The 18,962-nt window shown below is 46.9% G+C and overlaps 1 protein-coding gene across 1 annotated transcript in view; it reads left to right on the forward strand.

Moving 5' to 3' along the window:
* HDAC4 (histone deacetylase 4) overlaps window positions 1-18,962 on the forward strand; it is a 283,789-nt gene that overhangs the window by 221,195 nt on the left and 43,632 nt on the right. The window contains exons 15-16 of the mRNA XM_014949239.1: window positions 7,396-7,516; window positions 15,505-15,551. Coding sequence (XP_014804725.1) covers window positions 7,396-7,516; window positions 15,505-15,551 — 168 coding nt within the window. The remainder of the gene's footprint in view (window positions 1-7,395; window positions 7,517-15,504; window positions 15,552-18,962) is intronic.

Below are 18,962 nucleotides of genomic sequence, written 5' to 3' on the forward strand. Positions count from 1 at the left end.
GGTTGAGGCCCCATCCCTGGAGGTGTTCAAAAGACGGGTTGATGTAGTGCTGGGAGGTATGGTTTAGTGATGATGCTCCTTGTTTGTTGTGTGGGTGTCTATTTTTGTCAGTGAGGTTGACGGTTGGACAAGATGATCTTTAAGGTCCCTTCCAACCTAGAAGATTCTGTGATTCTGTGATTCTGTGATCTTTGCAGTGGGTTGGAGCATGGGTGTGAGCTGTTGGCATTGCCTGGGACGATGGACTCGTATCCTTACCGCAAAGGAAGGCATGCCATAGACTTAGAAAGCTTCATTCCGTGGCACATATTCCATTAGATGTTTGATTTGAAAGGGATTTTTGAAGTGCGACCTGATAATTATGGTTACTTTTAATAATTATATTACTTTTTCAAATCCCTGTTGCCTCTGCCAAAACTCCAGGCAGGACAGCATGAGCTGTGCCCTCTCTCCCCACCTATCCTAGTGTGAGTGTGATGTACAAAACTTTACAACAGAGCTGTTTATATGAGGATGGTGGTGCAGCCTGTTACGTATCTACCATTATTTTTTTTTAATGGATTATAACTACTCAATCTGCATAGCAGCCCTACAGGCACTTGGAAAGAAGCGAGTCTTTTCTAATTTAGTCAGAGGTCTGCAGCAAGTCAGCAGCAACACCTGGATTATAACACTCAGAAATTTGCCAGGCCGTACACTTAATTTTTTTGCTGAGCTCCTGTTTTATTCGATGCTGGTTGTTTTTTTTTTTTTTTTTTTGCTGGTCTGTCTCCTGGAAGTGTTCTGTTGGTGTCTCTGTTGCACACATGCCCTAAGCCAGAAAAAGGCTCTCAGATAAATACTTTTTATCCTGCATGCAAACAAATGCTTGCTTTGAAATTTCAGAAATAACTAAGTGAAAACCTGTTTTCATCAGGCAGCCGAGAGGCTCCTAGACACCTTGCCAAGTGCTGAGTACCTGCCATTTCTCTCGAAGGCGATAGAAGTGATCCAGAAGGGGCACGAATATTTTTAGAACAGAAAAAAAAAACCCACATCGCTTCCCCCCAGCCTCTCATTTTTCAACAGTGAAACAGATATGTATGTGCTAAAGTTTATCCAAAAAACCATTTTACGTCCGGCTGAGGGGAAAACGTGGGACAGATTTGCGTTGCGATAGGTGAGAGTCTGGCAGAGTGGCACAAGTTTAAAGATGACCCTTCGGAGTGAAAGAGTTTGTCCAAACTTAACGACAGCTGCTGTTTAGAATATTGTTTATTTAATTAAGGTAGCTTTATAAAGCATGGCAGTTACCCTGGTGTATATTAAGAATTTAAAGAGGGATATGGTGTAGGGGAGGACTATGTAGAGTAGGGTAGATGGTTGGACTCGATGATCCCAAGGGTCTCTTCCAACCTGAATGATTCTATGATTCTATGATTATACTAATTGAGGCAATCTCAATAAAAGGCTCTGCCCCCCGAACAAAAACCCCCAGTCGCGGTGTAGGGAAATCCTCCCAGCCTTCAGCAGGAACGTGAGGAATTCGATAGGTTTTGCTGTGTGTTTCAGAGGTAATCAAACCTCTGGGCTGCTCAGCTAGGACGGGGTGAGGGGGGAGAATGAGATCCTCCATCTCCTCCGAGCTCATCTTGGCAGCAATCCTGCATTGTTTGAAGCATGAGGACTCTTAGCTCAAGGTTAATTGCAGCTGTGGAGGACTGACATGAAAACCCAGACGCTGGGCTGGGCTGTGTGTACAAGCAGAGCCATGGCCAGGGTGTTCACAGAATCACAGAATCTTCGTGGTTGGAAGGGACCTTTGAGATCATCGAGTCCAACCACCAAAAAAAAACAAAACCAAAAAAAACCCCACAAACAAACACCAAACACCACGCTCACCCACAAACAGACACAACCCAACAATCTCTGGCACTAGAGCACACCCTGAAGTGCCATCTCTACATGTTTCTTAAATCCCTCCAGGGATGGTGACTCCATCACCTCCCTGGGCAGGCTGTTCCAGTGCCTGACAGCCCCCTCAGGAAAGTCATTCTTCCCAAGATCTCATCTAAACCTCCCCTGCCCCAACTTCAGACCATTTCCTCTGCTCCTGTCATTCTTCCCTTGGGAGAAGAGGCCAACCCCCACCTCTCTCCACCCTCCTTTCAGGGAGCTGGAGAGGGCAAGGAGGTCTCCCCTCAGCCTCCTCTTCTCCAAACTCAACATGCCCAGTTCCCTCAGCCTCTCCTCCAAACGGTCTAGCGTATGCCAAAATGTTCTGTGCTTCTCGTTCACAGAATCTTCGTGGTTGGAAGGGACTGTGTTCACAGAATCACAGAATCTTCGTGGTTGGAAGGGACCTTTGAGATCATCGAGTGCAACCACCAAAAAAAACACAAAACCAAAAAAAACCCCACAAACAAACACCAAACACCACACTCACCCACAGACAGACACAACCCAACAATCTCAGGCACTAGAGCACACCCTGAAGTGCCATCTCTACATGTTTCTTAAACACCTCCAGGGATAGTGACTCCACCACCTCCCTGGGCAGGCTGTTCCAGTGCCTGACCACCCTCTCACTAAAGTCATTCTTCCCGATATCTCATCTAAACCTCCCCTGCCCCAACTTCAGACCATTCCCTCTGCTCCTGTCATGATTCCCTTGGGAGAAGAGGCCAACCCCCACCTCTCTACACCCTCCTTTCAGGGAGCTGTAGAGGGCAATGAGGTCTCCCCTCAGCCTCCTCTTCTCCAAACTCAACATGCCCAGTTCCCTCAGCCTCTCCTTGTAGGACTTGTTCTCCAGACCCCTCCCCAGCTTGGTGGCTCTCCTCTGGACACGCTCCAACACCTCCATGTCCTTCCTGTAGTGAGGGGCCCAGAACTGAACCCCGCCCTCGAGGTGAGGCCTCACCAGTGCCCAGTACAGGGGGACCATCACTGCCCTGCTCCTGCTGGCCACGCTGGTCCTGACACAGGCCAGGATGCTGTTGGCCTTCTTGGTCACCTGGGCACACTGCTGGCTCCTGTTCAGCTGACAGTCCACCAACACCTCCAGGTCCTTTTCTGCTGGGGTTGGTATGACCCAAGGGCAGGACCCAGCACCCAGGGCCCCTTGTTGAACCTCATCCTGTTGCTCTCAGCCCATCCATCCAGCCTGTCCAGGTCCCTCTGTAGAACCTTCCAATTACTGTTCCTGGCACAGTGTCTGGCGCGTGGCTGTTGGGAACGCAGGATGGGTCCCAGCAATGAAGCTTCTGGAGAGCTTCTCAGTGCCCAAGGTTTCCCATCACAAAACACTGAGGGCATGAAGGAGTTGGTGGTGCCTGGGAAGACTGTCTCCCCATCACAAAACGCTGAGGGCATGAAGGAGTTGGTGGTGCCTGGGAAGACTGTCTCTGCAGAGAAGCTTTGTAGCTGTTCTCATGGCTTTGGGGAGCTTTTATGGAGCCACAGTTGGGACAAGATCTGACTTGCGGTCTCTCAAGATTCATACTCTGTCCTTTTGAAACATCATGAGGTCTTTTCCAGCCTAAGTGATTCTAAGATTCTATGAAAGGGTTAATAAAATGCAAACTAAGAGATTAGTGGGGTTTTTTTGTTGCTGTTCAAAATGGGAAGGAGAAGCTAGCTGCAGAAGGTCGTGTATAAAGCAGTGGGAGAGGAAAGGTGGCGGGGTATTATGAAGGTCAGGTTTTGTGCAGAGAGGGGTATGAAGGAAACAGGGTAAAGAGCCAACTAGTTCATCAGAGTTAAGAAGCCATCTCCTGAGCTGAAAAGCTGGAGTGCAGCAGCCAGGAAGGGGGTTAGACAAGGGAGCATTGGGGAGAAGGTGAGTAAGGTCAATAGGCAATTTGAAGCCTCAAAGGTAAGAGTATCATGACTTAAGAAGCCTTAGAAAGTGAAGAACTGCTCAAATTAGGAGCGTGGACGGCAGGCTGAGCCCTAGACTGAGATACAAATCTTGATGGGTCCGTAAACAGGAGCAAGGGATGTGTTATGTTCTCCAAATTTATTGCAGGGGGGGGATGGAGGAGATACTGAGGAGCAAGGGATGTGTTATGTTCTCCAAATTTATTGCAGGGGGGGGATTTAATTTATTTTCTCAGTGTCTTTGTGTTAGAGCCTGGGAGAAAGCTTGTGGCACATGAGCTGGGAGATGAGGAAGGTGCAAAAGCATCTCAAGCGTAATCCTTTTTAACCGGGCAATGTTTGCTGTGATGCTTGTGATATGTGTTTGTTTCAGGAAGTAGAAGCTTTTTCCTTGAATGCGTTGGACTTGCAGCACAGAAGGAAGTTCTCCATCCGCTCGTAGTTTCCATTTGGTTATGGGTGTCACACAGAGGGGAAGGTGGTGCTGATGCCCTCCCAAAGAGAGACAGAGAGGGACTCTTTGTCAGGGAGTGCAGTGACATGACAAGGGGTAATGGTTTTAAATTGGAAGAGGGGAGATTTAGATGAGATACCAGAAAGAAATTCTTTGCTGTGAGGGTGGTGAGACACTGGAAGAGGTTGCCCAGAGAAGCTGTGGCTGCCCCATCCCTGGAGGGGTTCAAGGTCAGGCTGGATGGGGCTTTGGGCAACCTGGTCTGGTGGGAGGTGTCTGGTGGGTGGGAACTCCATGATCTTGAAGGTCCCTTCCAACTCTAACCATTCTATGATTCTGAAGACCATGGAGCTTAGGTGTCTTGGTGGCCACGTATGTTAAACAGGAGCAGCCCTCCTCCATCCTGGGGAGCTGAAGCTGTTCACGTCCACAGAGGAGCTGGGGTGTTGGTGCAACAGGCTGCTGTTCTCCTGGTGTCTTCGCATAAAGCCAAGAGATAGAAAATGCTATTTCTGTATGTCCCTTAAATGTAGCGTCTGAAAATGGGTCAGTATGTCTTGTTCAGAGGAGCAGAGTTGGCATATGGGTTAGGGGGAAGCTGTAAAAGCCTGCAAGGGTGGACTGAGGCAGGCTCACCATGAACAAAAAAGGAAGAGAGGATAAAAGTTCAAGGGGGGTTTGCCAGATATTTCCATCCCTTCTGGGTCTAGCATTTTTGTGATTATTACCTTTTCAGTGAGACGCTGTATTTTTGCCGTATCATTAACCGCAGGAAATGCTAGGTGGTGGGCCAGAGCACGGAGAAAATGAGAGAGGAACTGGAGAGCAGAAGTGCCAAAATGAGGAGAGGCAGAGTGCACAAGTGCTCAGCAGCTTTGGTTTCTGCTGCCGTGTAACACAAATGGTTTTACAGAGTGACTTCCCGTGTGCTTTGCAACTCGTGATGGAGGCTTACGCTAAAGGTTTCAGAGGCAGAGGCCTACAAAGATGATGAGGGGCCTGGAGCATCTCTCTTATGAGGAGAGGCTGAGGGACTTGGGGCTTTTTAGTCTGGAGAAGAGAAGGCTGAGGGGGGATCTGATCAATGCTGATAAATACTTCAAGGGAGGGTGTCAAGAGGATGGGGCTGGTCTTTTTTCAGTGGTGCCCAGGGACAGGACAAGAGGAAATGGGGACAAATTGGAATACAAGTTGTTCCACCTGAACATGAGGAGGAACTTCTTTGCTGTGAGGGTGGCAGAGCCCTGGCAGAGGCTGCCCAGGGAGGTGGTGGAGTCTCCTTCTCTGGAGACATTCAAACCCCACCTGGACACGTTCCTGTGGGACCTGCTCTGGGTGGCCCTGCTGTGGCAGGGGGTTGGACTGGATGATCTCCAGAGGTCCCTTCCAACCCCATGGCATTCTGTGGTTCTGTGATTCTGCAGGCTGTGCTTCAGAGGTGGGGTTCCTGGGGTCCCCTGGCACGCTCTCTGTGATTCTGCAGGCTGTGTTTCAGAGGTGGGGTTCCTGGGGTCCCCTGGCACGCTGTGCCCCGGGATGCTCTGGTGGATCCAGGCTGCAGGCAGAGATGGCAGCGTGGTGTGAAAGCAGGCACTGCTTTTTGAAGCATCTTGTCCCTGGCCCTCTCCTGGAACACAAGCAGCAGACAGCAGTGCTTTCTGAGCAGCAGGAGCTCTCAGGAGCGAGTGGCACAGTGTGACCTTCTCTTCAGAACAAGCTTTCAATTTGAAGTCTATTGTTTTTAGGAATGTGCTTTCTTTTTTTTTCCCTTTTTTTTTCTTTTCCTCCCCCTTTTTTCCTTTGTTACCCTTTTCTTTTTTTCTTTTTTTTTTTTTTCCCTGCTTCTTCAGAAATGTGCAAGTCTTAAAAAAGCAACTGGCTGTGACAAAGGCTGTGCAGGAGGTGTGTGCCATCCATCCTGCGTGGATGCTCGTTGCTGAGGCTCGTGTCTGGGGTGACCCTGGGACCTCTACGAGGCATTTTCAGAACTTTTCAATATTTTGCTGTTAACTATTTATATTTCAGTATGACTTATTGCAGAGAGGAATATTCCTGCCGTTCCTTCTGTGGGAAACAACCCCCCCCAAATGACAACTCTTTTTAAAGTCCAAATCATGACAAAAAAGTCATGAAGAATTTCTAAGCCGTCTGAAATGCTTCTCTCTTTTTTGTTGAGTTTTGAGGTGTTTTTTAGTTTTGGAAGGGAGGGCGGTGCTTGCGTGTTTCTGAACCAAAGCAATCCTTATTTCTAAATAACTCTCTCCCCTCCCATGACCACCTCTCCACTCACCCCCAACCTCAGTACTTTCTCAACGTGCTGCCTATTTCCTCTGCCAACATTTCAGAGGCAGTCACAAGCTCCCAGTTAAAAAGGTGAAGTGTTTTTTCCACTGCTGGGAGTTTGTCACCTTCTCTGGTAGACCTGATATCCCCCTGGTGCCCACTGCCTGCTTGCTGCTGTGTAAGAGGCCATGGCATGATGCTTATATGTCCCAAATTTACCATCTCCAAGTAGCACCTTGTTCTTACAAAAGTGTTTTCCATCCCAAACCTGCTTCATCCTATAAGAAAACAATTTGCAACAGATTAAATCTTGTGGGATTTCCAAGACGAGTTTTGGAGCAGAAAGTTTTTAACTGCCCCTCAATTGGTCAGTGGTTCAGCTTGGAAAGCGGTGGGTTTGGGAGAAATTTTTAGGTTACCTTAATAATCACGGTGGGGATGTCGGAGGGTGGCTTGGAGGGACGTGTTTTCACCAAAGAATCACTTTCTGATGGCTTATAACTGAAATCCTGAATATTCAGTAGTCGAGCAGTACCTGTGCAATTTAGCAAATGCTCTCTGGTAAGTATTTTTAAAACAAACATAAATAAATCTAAAGATGACTTTTTATGTCAAGCTAGTGTTTTGAATAAGGGATTAAAGCAAAATCTGTCTTACAATGATTTTTTCTGCATAAGAACCCATTTTAGGTTTTTCGCTCGCTGTCGTTGCGATTTGTCAAGGAAAAAGAAAAGTTCTTTAAGGAGAGTTAAGCAATTAATCAGTGATTTCAACTCCCATTTTCTTTCCTATTTCAGTGCATTCGTGGAAGAAAAGCAACTCTAGAAGAGCTACAGACAGTTCACTCGGAAGCCCATACGCTGCTGTACGGCACAAACCCTCTAAACAGACAGAAACTGGACAGCAAGAAACTTCTAGGTATCGTTCCCTGTGGGGGCATCCCCTTCCTGACCTCCCTTTCCTGTCCTCAGCCCAGTCCCTTGGCCATAGCACTATGAAAGGTGGGACACGGGGCTCCCTCCATCCTCAATTTTGGGCAGTTCTCAAGAGGGTTCTTCCCACCTCCATTCAATGTCTGCTTGAGACATTTCTTCAGGAAGATCCCCAAGCCCTAGGTAGCTAAAACTGCCTTTTTTTGATATTGTACAAACCTAAAAGGAGGTTTCCCTGAGGAGGACAGGTAATTCAGAGGTTTTATTTTAGCCTTGGACACTGCATATGAGAAGGTTATCCATTGCTAGGTGGGAAGTGGAACACCCTACCAAGGACCTGGGTCTGAAGCAATGGCCAGCTGCATAGACATCAACAAATAGCTGTCAGTTTTGTGTGGATAATCTGCAAGAAAGATGCAGGGGCCTCTTGGGTAGTTTTACATTTGTTTAATTTGCAGTAGGATTGTTTATCCTTTTCACTGGAGACTGGATCTTCCTGAAACAGGACTGCATCTGCCAGAAAGTACAGACATGTTCCCTGCAAGAAGTCGAGGGGGTGGTTGAGCAGATAACCAGCCCCCCGCCACGGTAACCAAACCAACATGGATTTTAGCACCTTACCTTCATGGAGACATCATCATCTCCCTTTACTTTGTACCCTTTTGCAGCAGTAAGCGATAGACTGGAGGAACAGTTTGGGAAGTTCTCACATGGCAATCAGCAAAAAAGACAGTTTTGGAATCTTGAAGTTGAGAAAGTTTATTTTGGGTTTAGCTTTACTTGGGATGATATAAAAAGAGGATTAACTTGGTGGCCTGCATGATGTAGTAGTGGCAGCAAAAGAGCTGGAAAGATTTTTGCCGCGCAGTCAGTGTGTACATTAGATCCCCAAAGAGTAATGGTGTTAGCCAGTTGTTTAAACATGCAATTAGCACTATATTTATAGCTAATTTACCACCTCTTTAAAACCCAGAGCAAACGAAAAGTAGACACCTTTGGCTGAATGAGAGCACAATTAGTTTAAAGAATTTAGGTTGTCGTATTGTTGGTAGTGTAAAACTCTGGCCTTGCGTAAGGCATGTCCACCCGCCCAAGGAAACGGCACGTAGATCTTCCCCAGTAGATCTGAGAAGGCTCTTCATTTGCAGTTGGCCCACCTTCAGGCTGTCTGATTTCCCTGCCAATTGTTGAACCAAAGGTGTGTGAGGACACGTGTCCTGACTGTCTGCTGCAGCAGGGTCTGGGCAGCCCTCCAGCATCTTGCTGGGACTTGCCAGTCTTTGCTGGGACTGTTTAGTTTGAGGAAGAGGAGGCTGAGGGGAGACCTCATGACTCTCCAACTACTAGAGAGGACATTGTAGAGAGGTTGGTGCTGGTCTCTTCTCCCAGGTGATTACCGGTCGAACAAGAGGGAACGGCTTCAAGCTCCAACAGGGTAGGTTTGGACTGGACATAAGGGAAGAATTTCTTCCAGAAAGAGTGGTCAGACACTGGAACAGCCTGCCCAGGGAGGGGGTTGAGTCCCCATCCCTGGATGTGTTGAAGAGTCGTTTAGATGTGGTGTTGGGGGATATGGTGTAGGGGAGAACTTTGTAGAGTAGGGTTGATGGTTGGACTCGATGATCCCAAGGGTCTTTTCCAACCTGAATGATTCTATGATCCGACCCATTGGCTTTACCAGGCTGGAGCAGCTGGCAGTGGTTGTCATCATCTGCATGGGGGGCTGAGTGGGCAGTGGGTCACCCTATACCCCCCTACACAAGATATGTGGGAAGGGTGGCCTGTGATAACACTGAGCGTTCCCTGCTCATTCCAATGTCACAGGCTCTTGAAATACTTTTCCGCTCCCCTTTTGACTCTTGGCACGATCTGTATCAGTAGTTCCACAGAAACATTTGGAGATACAAACAGTTTATTTCGTTAGTATTGGATTTGGGGATACGCAGGCTTTGCTGAACCGTTCCTGATGGTTTGTTTAGGAAACCCGAGGGAGGAGGCACTCTTGCTCTGCCTGTGAGTACTTCTGCACTTCTGCTGTGTCCCCCCCAGTCACTCATTTTAAAATATCTGTAGAGATCAAGAGTGTTCCTATAGTGAAGAGAAATAATTCTAATACCTGGGAGTGTTCCAGTACAAAATGTTGCCTGTTTCAGTGTAGTTTGCAAAGAAGACCAGGTTGTCCAAGATCTGCAGCCATAGGCAGAAGGTCAGGTCCCTGGGATCTCCAGTAGGAAGGACTTCCCATAGAGTCATAGAGTTATAGAGTTGTCCAGGCCAGAAGGGACCTCCAAAGGCCATCTAGTCCGACCTCCCCGCAGTCAGCAGGGACACCCCCAACTAGACCAGGTTGCCCAGGGCCTCATCGAGCCTCTCCTTGAATATCTCCAGGGATGGGGCCTCAACCACCTCCCTGGGCAACCTGTTCCAGTGCTCCACCACCCTCACAATGAAGAACTTTCCAGTAGCTCTTAGCTGAGCTTAGACTTGTTTCCTAAACCCAGCTAGCACCATTTTAGCCTTGAGCTGCTAGCAGTGGGACTTGCTGTCAGCTCACACACCCTTTTTGCCCACACAGCAGCAAGTTGCCTCTTTCCACTGTCCTCCCATTCCATGTGGAGCTGTGCATGGGCCACAGCTGGCACTGACGTTCATGCTGAGCATGAAGCTTGGAGAAAGAGCAACCAGTGTCACCGTGGTTGCCAGTCATCCCACTAGGCAAGAGAAAATGGGTTGGTGGCTTGACAGGCAGGGGTCCAGAGGGATGGTGTGGCGAGCCAAAAGGACAAGAGGTGTCAGCCTGACTGGGATGTCTACGTAGCACCCGGGGAGAAGTTCTCCTTTGGGAGCAGGGCAGGAAGGGTGATGCTAGCCCTAAAACCAACTTCTTAACTTGATGGCTTCCGCTGTGCCAGACCTGAGCAAGGGTAGCAGCCACTGATGTGTTGGGAAAACCTCCCTGAAAAAGCTCAAAATGCACATTTGTGTATAGAGATGACCAAGTCTGTAAGCAGACCAAGTCTTCTCCAGCCATCCTTTCCAGTTGAGAGTTTCAAGGTCTTTTTAAATTTACAAATTAACTCTCTGGAGTTCTTTTAAATGTGTCTGAGGGCAAATGTATGGCAGGTTTAAGTTGTGAGACCGAAGCTTTGTGTGGGGCTCACATATGCAAAATGAGCTTGTTAGACCTGAGTGTCTTGAGGTGTACAGCTGTGGTGGGTTGGCTGACTCTGTGTAAACTCTTTGCCTTTGATATGTTTGTGAAGAAGAAAAAGCATGAGAAACCTCAGCCTGAAAGGAAGAGCTCCTAAAGATGGGGGATGAAAACATAGAATCATAGAATCATAGAATTTTCTAGGTTGGAAGGGAAGAAAAAACATGAGAAACCTCAGCCTAAAAGGAAGAGCTCCTAAAGATATGGGGGATGAAAACATGAGATGCTTCTTTTAAGCTTCTACAAATGATAAGGGAGATGTCCCTCCATCTGGCAGTTCTTTAGGAGAAAACAAGAAAGGGGGTAGATAGTACAGGTGTTTCAGAATTGCCACCACTGATCTTGAAGTTACTTGCCTCAGAGGATCCTGAGCATCTCAAAGATCTGCTTTGCTGTGTTTTATCAGGAGGGTTTGAAGGTGGTGGCCTTCAAGGCAGGTTGCACAATTCTACCCCTGGAAGGGTTGCTGAAGCCCTTGAAAGTCTGAGGATGAAAAATACAAACCCATCTATCGTGGTGCCCAAGTTTAAACTTAGGCAAATCAGGCTGCTTTTACTTTGTGGAGAGCAATCAGAAATTGTTGTCAGGAAGATAAATATCGAAATAAAGGGTGGATTAGCAGTGAAAGATGTGACAGGGGATCCGAGGCGGGATGATCTAAGAGCTTTCATGTGGATCTAATCAAAGAGTGTATCTCAGATTAATAATGCAGGTGCATTAACGCCACTTTCAGTCACAGGGGTAACGTATGTGTCTGCGACGCGCTTGACACCAGCACGGCCCTTGGCAACGTCTGTCTGCAGTCATGTCTAGGTCATGCTCTGCAAAGCTGGTAGTTAGCATCTAAGGACATTTATTCTTTCAGTACAGACATGACCAGAAAAAAAAAAAATAATAGTTTGACAGAGAGAGAGGAAAACCAACCCTTAACCCACTTTATTTCACCATTAGGAGCTGTAGTTAGCATCTAAGGACACTTATTCTTTCAGTATATACATGACCAGAAAAAAGAAAAATCGTGGTTTGACAGAGAGAGAGAAAAAACAACCCTTAACCCACTTTATTTCACCATTAGTTTTTGTTAACTTTAGGTCTCAAGCAAATGAATCTCAGGCAATGTAGTCTAGATGTTTTACAGTGTCTACATGCACGTGTTCCTCTTACCTACTTGTCTCTGGTGCTCAGGCACGTGTATAATCGTGCACGTAGCAGGTTGGTGATGGATACGAGACATCATGTTCTTGTTCCAGTATAAGGTTTATAAACCTCCGGGATGGAGGATAACTTGCTCGTGTGCAAGCCCAGAAAGTGATGGTACAATTCCTACAGATGCAAAATTAGCCCTGCAGATGGTTTTCTCCATTTTTTCTCGAATTCTTAATGTTGGGTTTGCTCTTTCAGTCAAAACACATGTTCTGGTTTATTCTGGGTTTTGTCTGCCTCTTTTATGTAGCTCATGTGCTCCAAAGTCTTCTAGTAACTGTGCAGATGGCTGATAATTAAGGTGGTTTTATGATTTCCTATCCTCCTTGAGGATGAAAGGGATTAAAATGTTCATCTGAGAAGACATAGAATCATAGGACAGTTTGGGTTGGAAGGGACCTTTAAAGGTCATCTAGTCTGACCTCCCTGCAATGAGCAGGCGAATCTTCAACTAGATCAGGTTGCTCAGAGTCCCATCCAGCCTGACCTCGAATGTTTCCAGGGATGGGGGCATCTACCACCTCTCTGGGCAAACCTGTTTCAGTGTTTCACCACCCTCATTGTAAAAAAATTCTTCCTTATATCTAGTCTAAATCTTCCCTCTTTTAGTTTAAAGCAATCACCCCTTGTCCCATCGCAACAGGCCCTGTGAAAAAGTTTGTCCCCATCTTTCCTGTAGGCCCCCATTTAAGTACTGGAAGGCTCTCCCCAGATCTTTCTTTTCCTCCAGGCTGAACAACCCCAACTCTCTCAGCCTCACCTCATAGGAGAGGGGCTCCAGCTCTCTGGTCATTTTTGTAGCCCTCCTCTGGAACCCCCTCCAACAGGTCCGTGTCTTTCTGAGGACCCCAGAACTGGATGCAGTACTCCAGGTGGGGTCTCCCTCCATCTGCTGGCCACGCTGCTGGGGATGCAGCCCAGGATCCAGTTGGCTTTCTGGTCTGCAAGTGCACATTGCCAGCTCATCTTGAGTTTTTTGTCCACCAACACCCCCAAGTCCTTCTCCTCAGGGCTGCCATCAGTCCCTTCATTCCCCAGCCCATATTGATATCAGGGGTACAGGTATCTTCCAGGATACCTGTCCCTGCTTCCACTGCCTGTGCATCTCTTTCTTGCCCTTTAATTTGACCAGCAGGTCCCAACTCAGCCATGCCCCATCTCTTGCCTTCCTTTTCTCATTTCTTGAACCTGGGGATCAAGAGCTCTTGCGCTCTATGGAAAGCATCCCTAAACATCTGCCAGCTCTGTTCTGCTCCTTTGTCCCTGAGAGCAGTTTCCCAGAGGTTCCTATTGACTTACCACTTTGAAGAGCTGGAATTTTGCTTTCCTAAAATTCAAGGTCCTGACTTTACTCTTCCCCTGACCCGTATCCCTCAGAACTGCGAACTCCACCAGTGCATGATCACGGTGGCACAGGCTGCCTCCAGTCTTGACGTCACCAAGTAGCTCACTTGTGTTGGTGACCATCAGGTCTCAGAACTGTGAACTCCACCAGTGCATGATCACGGCGGCACGGGCTGCCTCCAGTCTTGACGTCACCGAGTAGCTCACTTGTGTTGGTGACCATCAGGTCTGGTATCGCATCCCCTCTGGTGGGGCTGTCTGTTACCTGGCTTAGGAAGTTCTCTTTGATGCACTCCAGCAGTCTCCTGGATTGCCTACAGCTCGCTATGCTACAATGCACTCCAGCAATCTCCTGGATTGCCTACAGCTCGCTATGCTACTTCTCCAGCAGATGTCACAGAATCACAGAATCTTCTAGGTTGGAAGGGACCTTAAAGATCATCTTGTCCAACCGTCAACCTCACTGACAAAAATAGACACCCACACAACAAACAAGGAGCATCATCACTAAGCCAGACCTCCCAGCACTACATCAACCCGGCTTTTGAACACCTCCAGGGATGGGGCCTCAACCACCTCCCTGGGCAGCCCATTCCAGTGTCTGAGAACCCTTTCAGTGAAAAAAATTTTTCTTAATATCCAGCCTGAACCTCCCCTGGCATAACTTGAGGCAGTTGAAGTCCCCCAGCAGGGTGGGTGAGAGCCTGCGAGTGTGATGCCTCCTGGAGCTGGAGTAAGAAGGCTTGGTCAGTAGGCTCCCCTTGATCAGACAACCTGTGGTAGACACCAACCACAAGGTTCTCTTTGTTGCCTCGGTCTGTAATTCTTACCCATAGGTTTTCAACCTGCCCATGGCTATTCTTCAGAGACAGCTCTTCACACTCTATCCATTTCTCCTTGTAGAGGGCAACCCCTCTGCCCATCCTTCCTTGCCTTTCCCTTCTGAACAGCCTGTAGCCATTGCCTGCACTCCAGTCGTGGAATTTGTCCCACCAGCTTTCAATTGTCCCACCAGCAACGGTCAGTACGCTCCCCTTGATCAGACAGCCTGTGGTAGACACCAACCACAAGGTTCTCTTTGTTGCCTCGGTCTGTAATTCTTACCCATAGGTTTTCAACCTGCCCATGGCTATTCTTCAGAGACAGCTCTTCACACTCTATCCATTTCTCCTTGTAGAGGGCAACCCCTCTGCCCATCCTTCCTTGCCTTTCCCTTCTGAACAGCCTGTAGCCATTGCCTGCACTCCAGTCGTGGAATTTGTCCCACCAGCTTTCAATTGTCCCACCAGCAACCAGGTTGTAGCTTTGGTTGGTTTCCAACTCCTCCTGTTTCTTGCCCACACTGTGTGCCTTGGTGTAGAGGCACTTCAGCTGGGCTCTCGGCCGTGTCACCTTCATAGAGGAACATCCCTTAATTCCTTCAGTGTATTTCATTGGTGTGTCCCTCTTGGCTCCTATCACCTTAGGGTCCCCTCTCTCGTGTCCTTTGCGGATGATACCAAGCTGTGTGGTGTTGTCGATACACCAGAGGGATGGGATGTCATCCAAAAGGACCTGGACAGGCTGGAGAGGTGGGCCCAGGTGAACCTCATGAGGTTCAACAAGAGCAAATGCAACAGATTTAGACTGGAGATGAGGAGCGGGTTCTTCACTGTGAGGGTGGTGGAGCACTGGAACAGGTTGCCCAGGGAGGTGGTTGAGGCCCCTTCCCTGGAGATATTCAAGGTGAGGCTCGACGAGGCCCTGGGCAACCTGGTCTAGTTGGGGGTGTCCCTGCTGACTGCGGGGAGGTTGGACTAGATGGCCTTTGGAGGTCCCTTCTGGCCTGGACAACTCTATGATTTTATGATTCTATGACTTCGTGTGCTGCAGTAGCCAGCACTCCTCAACACACTAAGCAGTTGTTGGTAGCGTCTCCATCATTTATAGTCAGCGTGACTGCATGAAATATGGGACAGCACACAAACCTTGTGTAATAATAGGTGATTTATAGAAGGCTTTTATATTGGAAAGGCTTTTGAACAAGCCCAAGTGTGTGCATTGTGTATACGTGTGTTGTAATGTCACAGGGTTGGCTGAAAATTGCAAGAAAACCCTGCTCTGTTACTGTGCTTGGAAAGATTACAGCGTTGCCATAAAATTGGAGCAAAAATCTGGTGAACTTTGACTTTTTGACTTACCAGGTACGTGTTTTTTGTTGTTTTTTTTTCCTACAGGTTCTTTAACGTCGATGTTTGTCAGGCTTCCTTGCGGCGGTGTCGGGGTGAGTACTCTCTTTAATGTGTAAATAGTGTCCTGTTTGTTCTCCCAGTCCCACTGGTAACAAAAATTCTTGCTTTGCATTCCATCAAAGTGGGTAATTGCAACCAGATGTCGCCCATAAACAAGGGGGTGTGGGGTGGCAGCGACAGCCTCACGTGCCTTTCTTCAAAAGCAGCGTGAAGATTTTTAAAACTATTTTGGAGAGCCAAAGTGTGTGTGACATTCATAGGCATGTTCTGTCTCTGGCTTTTAAGGAGGAGAAACCTCCTTTCCCAGGCAGTGATGTTTAATGTCTCAAGAGGTTAGTGAGTTTGAAAGGAACCCTTGAATCCAAAAATGGAGAAAGCAAGATGTGCTTTTCATGCTGCCCGGGCTGCCTAGGTGTTTCATCTTCAGTATTTGTACTTCAGAGCTGCCTGTCTCCTGGTGCAGGTGGAAAACATATTAATAAAATAGCCATATTGAAGGACAATATATCCGAAGTTCCTGTAAATATTGAGTTGCTCTATTTGTGTCTGGGCTACATTAACTGTCCTCAAATGGACCGTCTCACGGGTTACGCAGCACAGGAGAATTGAAATCTTCAGTCTTTGGCATCTTTCATTTCTCAAGCTCCAGGACAATCACACCTGAATTCTGAAGGAGGTGACTAAAATACCCTCCGTCCAAACTAAAGCTGAGCATTAGTTTTCATCCATCAAGATCTAATATAATAAAAAGGCTTTTTTTTGGTTGTTTGTTGCTATAAGGCTGAAAAAAAACCAACCCAAACCCAAATACAATTCAAATAGCTTGTGTCGAACGTTTGCCTTGTTTTCCTTTGAAGCTCGAAAACTTGAAAGTTTTCCTTTCAAGTCAGCCTTTCTGCTCTAAAATTTCTGCGGAGGGTGACAGGACAGAAAAATCTCAGCGAACAGGAAGGGGAAAGAATGAGAAGAGACAATAAAAGGCATTGTGTTTGAAAATTCACAGTGGTAGTTCTTACGCATAATTGCAGCTCGTGAGGTTGAATTTAGAGGGTCTGGATTCTGTTATGGAAATGAAACAAAATTGTTTTCTTCCTGAGTCTTTGCAAAATCGCTGCTTTGAAAATTATCCGCCAAAAAAAAAAAAAAAAAAAAAAAAAAAGAAAGAATAATCGGCGTTTATTCATACCGCCGCTGCCGAGCACTCGGAGAGATATTTTATTTTGTATTGTAAATATGCTGCAGTCTCCTAATTCATGGCAAATTTTTGGCCGGAGTTTCAAAGGTTTGGATTTACTCTGCCCTGCAGTCAGGCATGCCATTCAAAGCAAAAAAATTATCATTTGCAAATGAAGACTGAATGGTAACAAGTAGAGACAGTGGCTGAGCTGAGCGGGGTCCCCACAAGCCTTGCATTAAATCCCAAATCGAGGCAGGAAATGCCACGGTGCTGCTATTATGGATACACTCCTAATAAAGATAGTGTTTGCAGTCAACTTACTGGTCAGTTGTCTCCACAGATGCTTAAATATTAAATAGCATAGATATTAGCATAAATAGCATAAATATTGATAGCTTTTGTACGGTGTTTTAGCAATCCCAACAGGTATTTTATTTAGGGGTAGCTTTGTAAGACCAGGAATTTACTCGTAATCAACTACAAACGAGGCAAATTTTTCATAAAAATGAATTTCTGTCGTTTTGCTTGTTTTTTTCTTCCCCGGTTACCCTAGGATACAATGCTGACTATTTGTGTACTTCTGCTGCTCTCATGGCTGATGCAGAAAAACCATCTTTCTTTAAGTTTCTCTATTGCCATCACTGTAATCACTTATAGAGATTGTGATATAAGCACAAAAGTGACTGCTTTTGGGATACATTTCTAATTAGTATGTACACCCTAGCCATATATTTGTGGGGAAAATGAGGCCACGGTAGAGATTGGCTGTAGCATATGAAGTGCTTTGCACTTGTATGTGCTCTGGATGGGTTTAAGTGTGGTCCATCCCCTTTGGGGTAGGAGGGACGTGTGGTGGTGATCTCACAAGGTCCTTCCAGCCCCGCTTTCTCCTGTCTTTTGAAGTGTGACATTTGGCAGGAATGCTGGCTTAGCAGCAGTGGTGTGTTTGTTGAAGAAAAGAGAGGGGGAAGCTGCAGTCCTTGTTAGTGTGCCAGTTGTGTGAGACAAGTTTTGACTCTTGATTTGATTTGCTATGGGGAATTGTTGGAAGAAGCCCTGTGGTGGGACCTTAGCTGGGGCCGCAGAGCATGCCTTTCAGTAGCAGATGAAAACCAAGTTATTTTCTGCGTCAAAGAGGATGACAAGACATTTTTGAGATGCGTATAGTACTAGTTTTTTTCCGAGGAGGTCAGAAAAAAATATTGTTAAAAAATCAGAGCCAAGAGTAAATCATCAGTTCTGAAGAATTTTTGTTCGAGAGGAGGTGTAGTGTAAATCTGAGAAGTTTTGGCGTGTGAGTACTGCTGGGAGATTGAGTGCTTGTTATGGTCTAATGAAATTTTTTCAAATTGTTCTAGCAAGAGGGCTTAAGGGTTGTTTTTTTTCTGCTGTTGCTTGGCAGGCCATTTTCAGGCTGCAAGGTGGCCATCCAGCTTCTTTGAGTGATGGAGTTTTATTTAGACTCCCCCTTGTTCAACGTTGCCAGGTTGGCAGAACATTACTCATTACTGAGCAGTAATCATTCTCTGTTCTATCCTTTTTGTACGAGTTGAGAAGGTTGTGGAGAGGCTGCCCTGGTCTGTAAGAAGTTTGTGGGCTCCAGTCACTTCGTACTGATGAATATTTCCCTGATGGTGAAGGAACATCAGGTGTACACGGTGATCAGCACACCTGTAGGACATCATCTTGACTACCAATAGTTTGTAGCCCAGGTTTGAAGAAGAGGAGCTTTATTTCAGCAGAGGTTTTCTGTTTTCTCTGACTTGGTCATTTAATGATAAGTGCAGTCTAGGGAATGCTTCGTGGGTCTTTGCATTCAGCCCACCACAACACTGGACAGCTTTCCAGCTGGCTGAGTGCTTCATTAAGAGGATTTTCCCTGGAGAGCTTGATACTGGTCTGCCAGGTGCTTTGCACTGGGCAAACATAATGCCATAATCTAGACAGGGAAGGAAAAAAAAAAAAGTTTTCAAAAATTAGTAGAATAAGGTGGGACTGGTCCTCTTTTTCACAGAATGACAGAATCCCATGGGGTTGGAAGGGACCTCTGGAGATCATCTAGTCCAACCCCCTGCCAAAGCAGGGACACCCAGAGCAGGTCCCACAGGAACGTGTCCAGGTGGGTTTGAATGTTTCCAGAGAAGGAGACTCCACCACCTCCCTGGGCAGCCTCTTCCAGGGCTCTGCTACCCTCACAGGAAAGAAGTTCCTCCTCATGTTTAGGTGGAGCTTCTTCTATTCAAGTTTGTGCCCATTTCCTCTTGTC

Source organism: Calidris pugnax, unplaced genomic scaffold (assembly GCF_001431845.1).
Source record: "Calidris pugnax isolate Ruff unplaced genomic scaffold, ASM143184v1 scaffold75, whole genome shotgun sequence".
NCBI classification, from domain to species: Eukaryota; Metazoa; Chordata; class Aves; order Charadriiformes; family Scolopacidae; genus Calidris; species Calidris pugnax.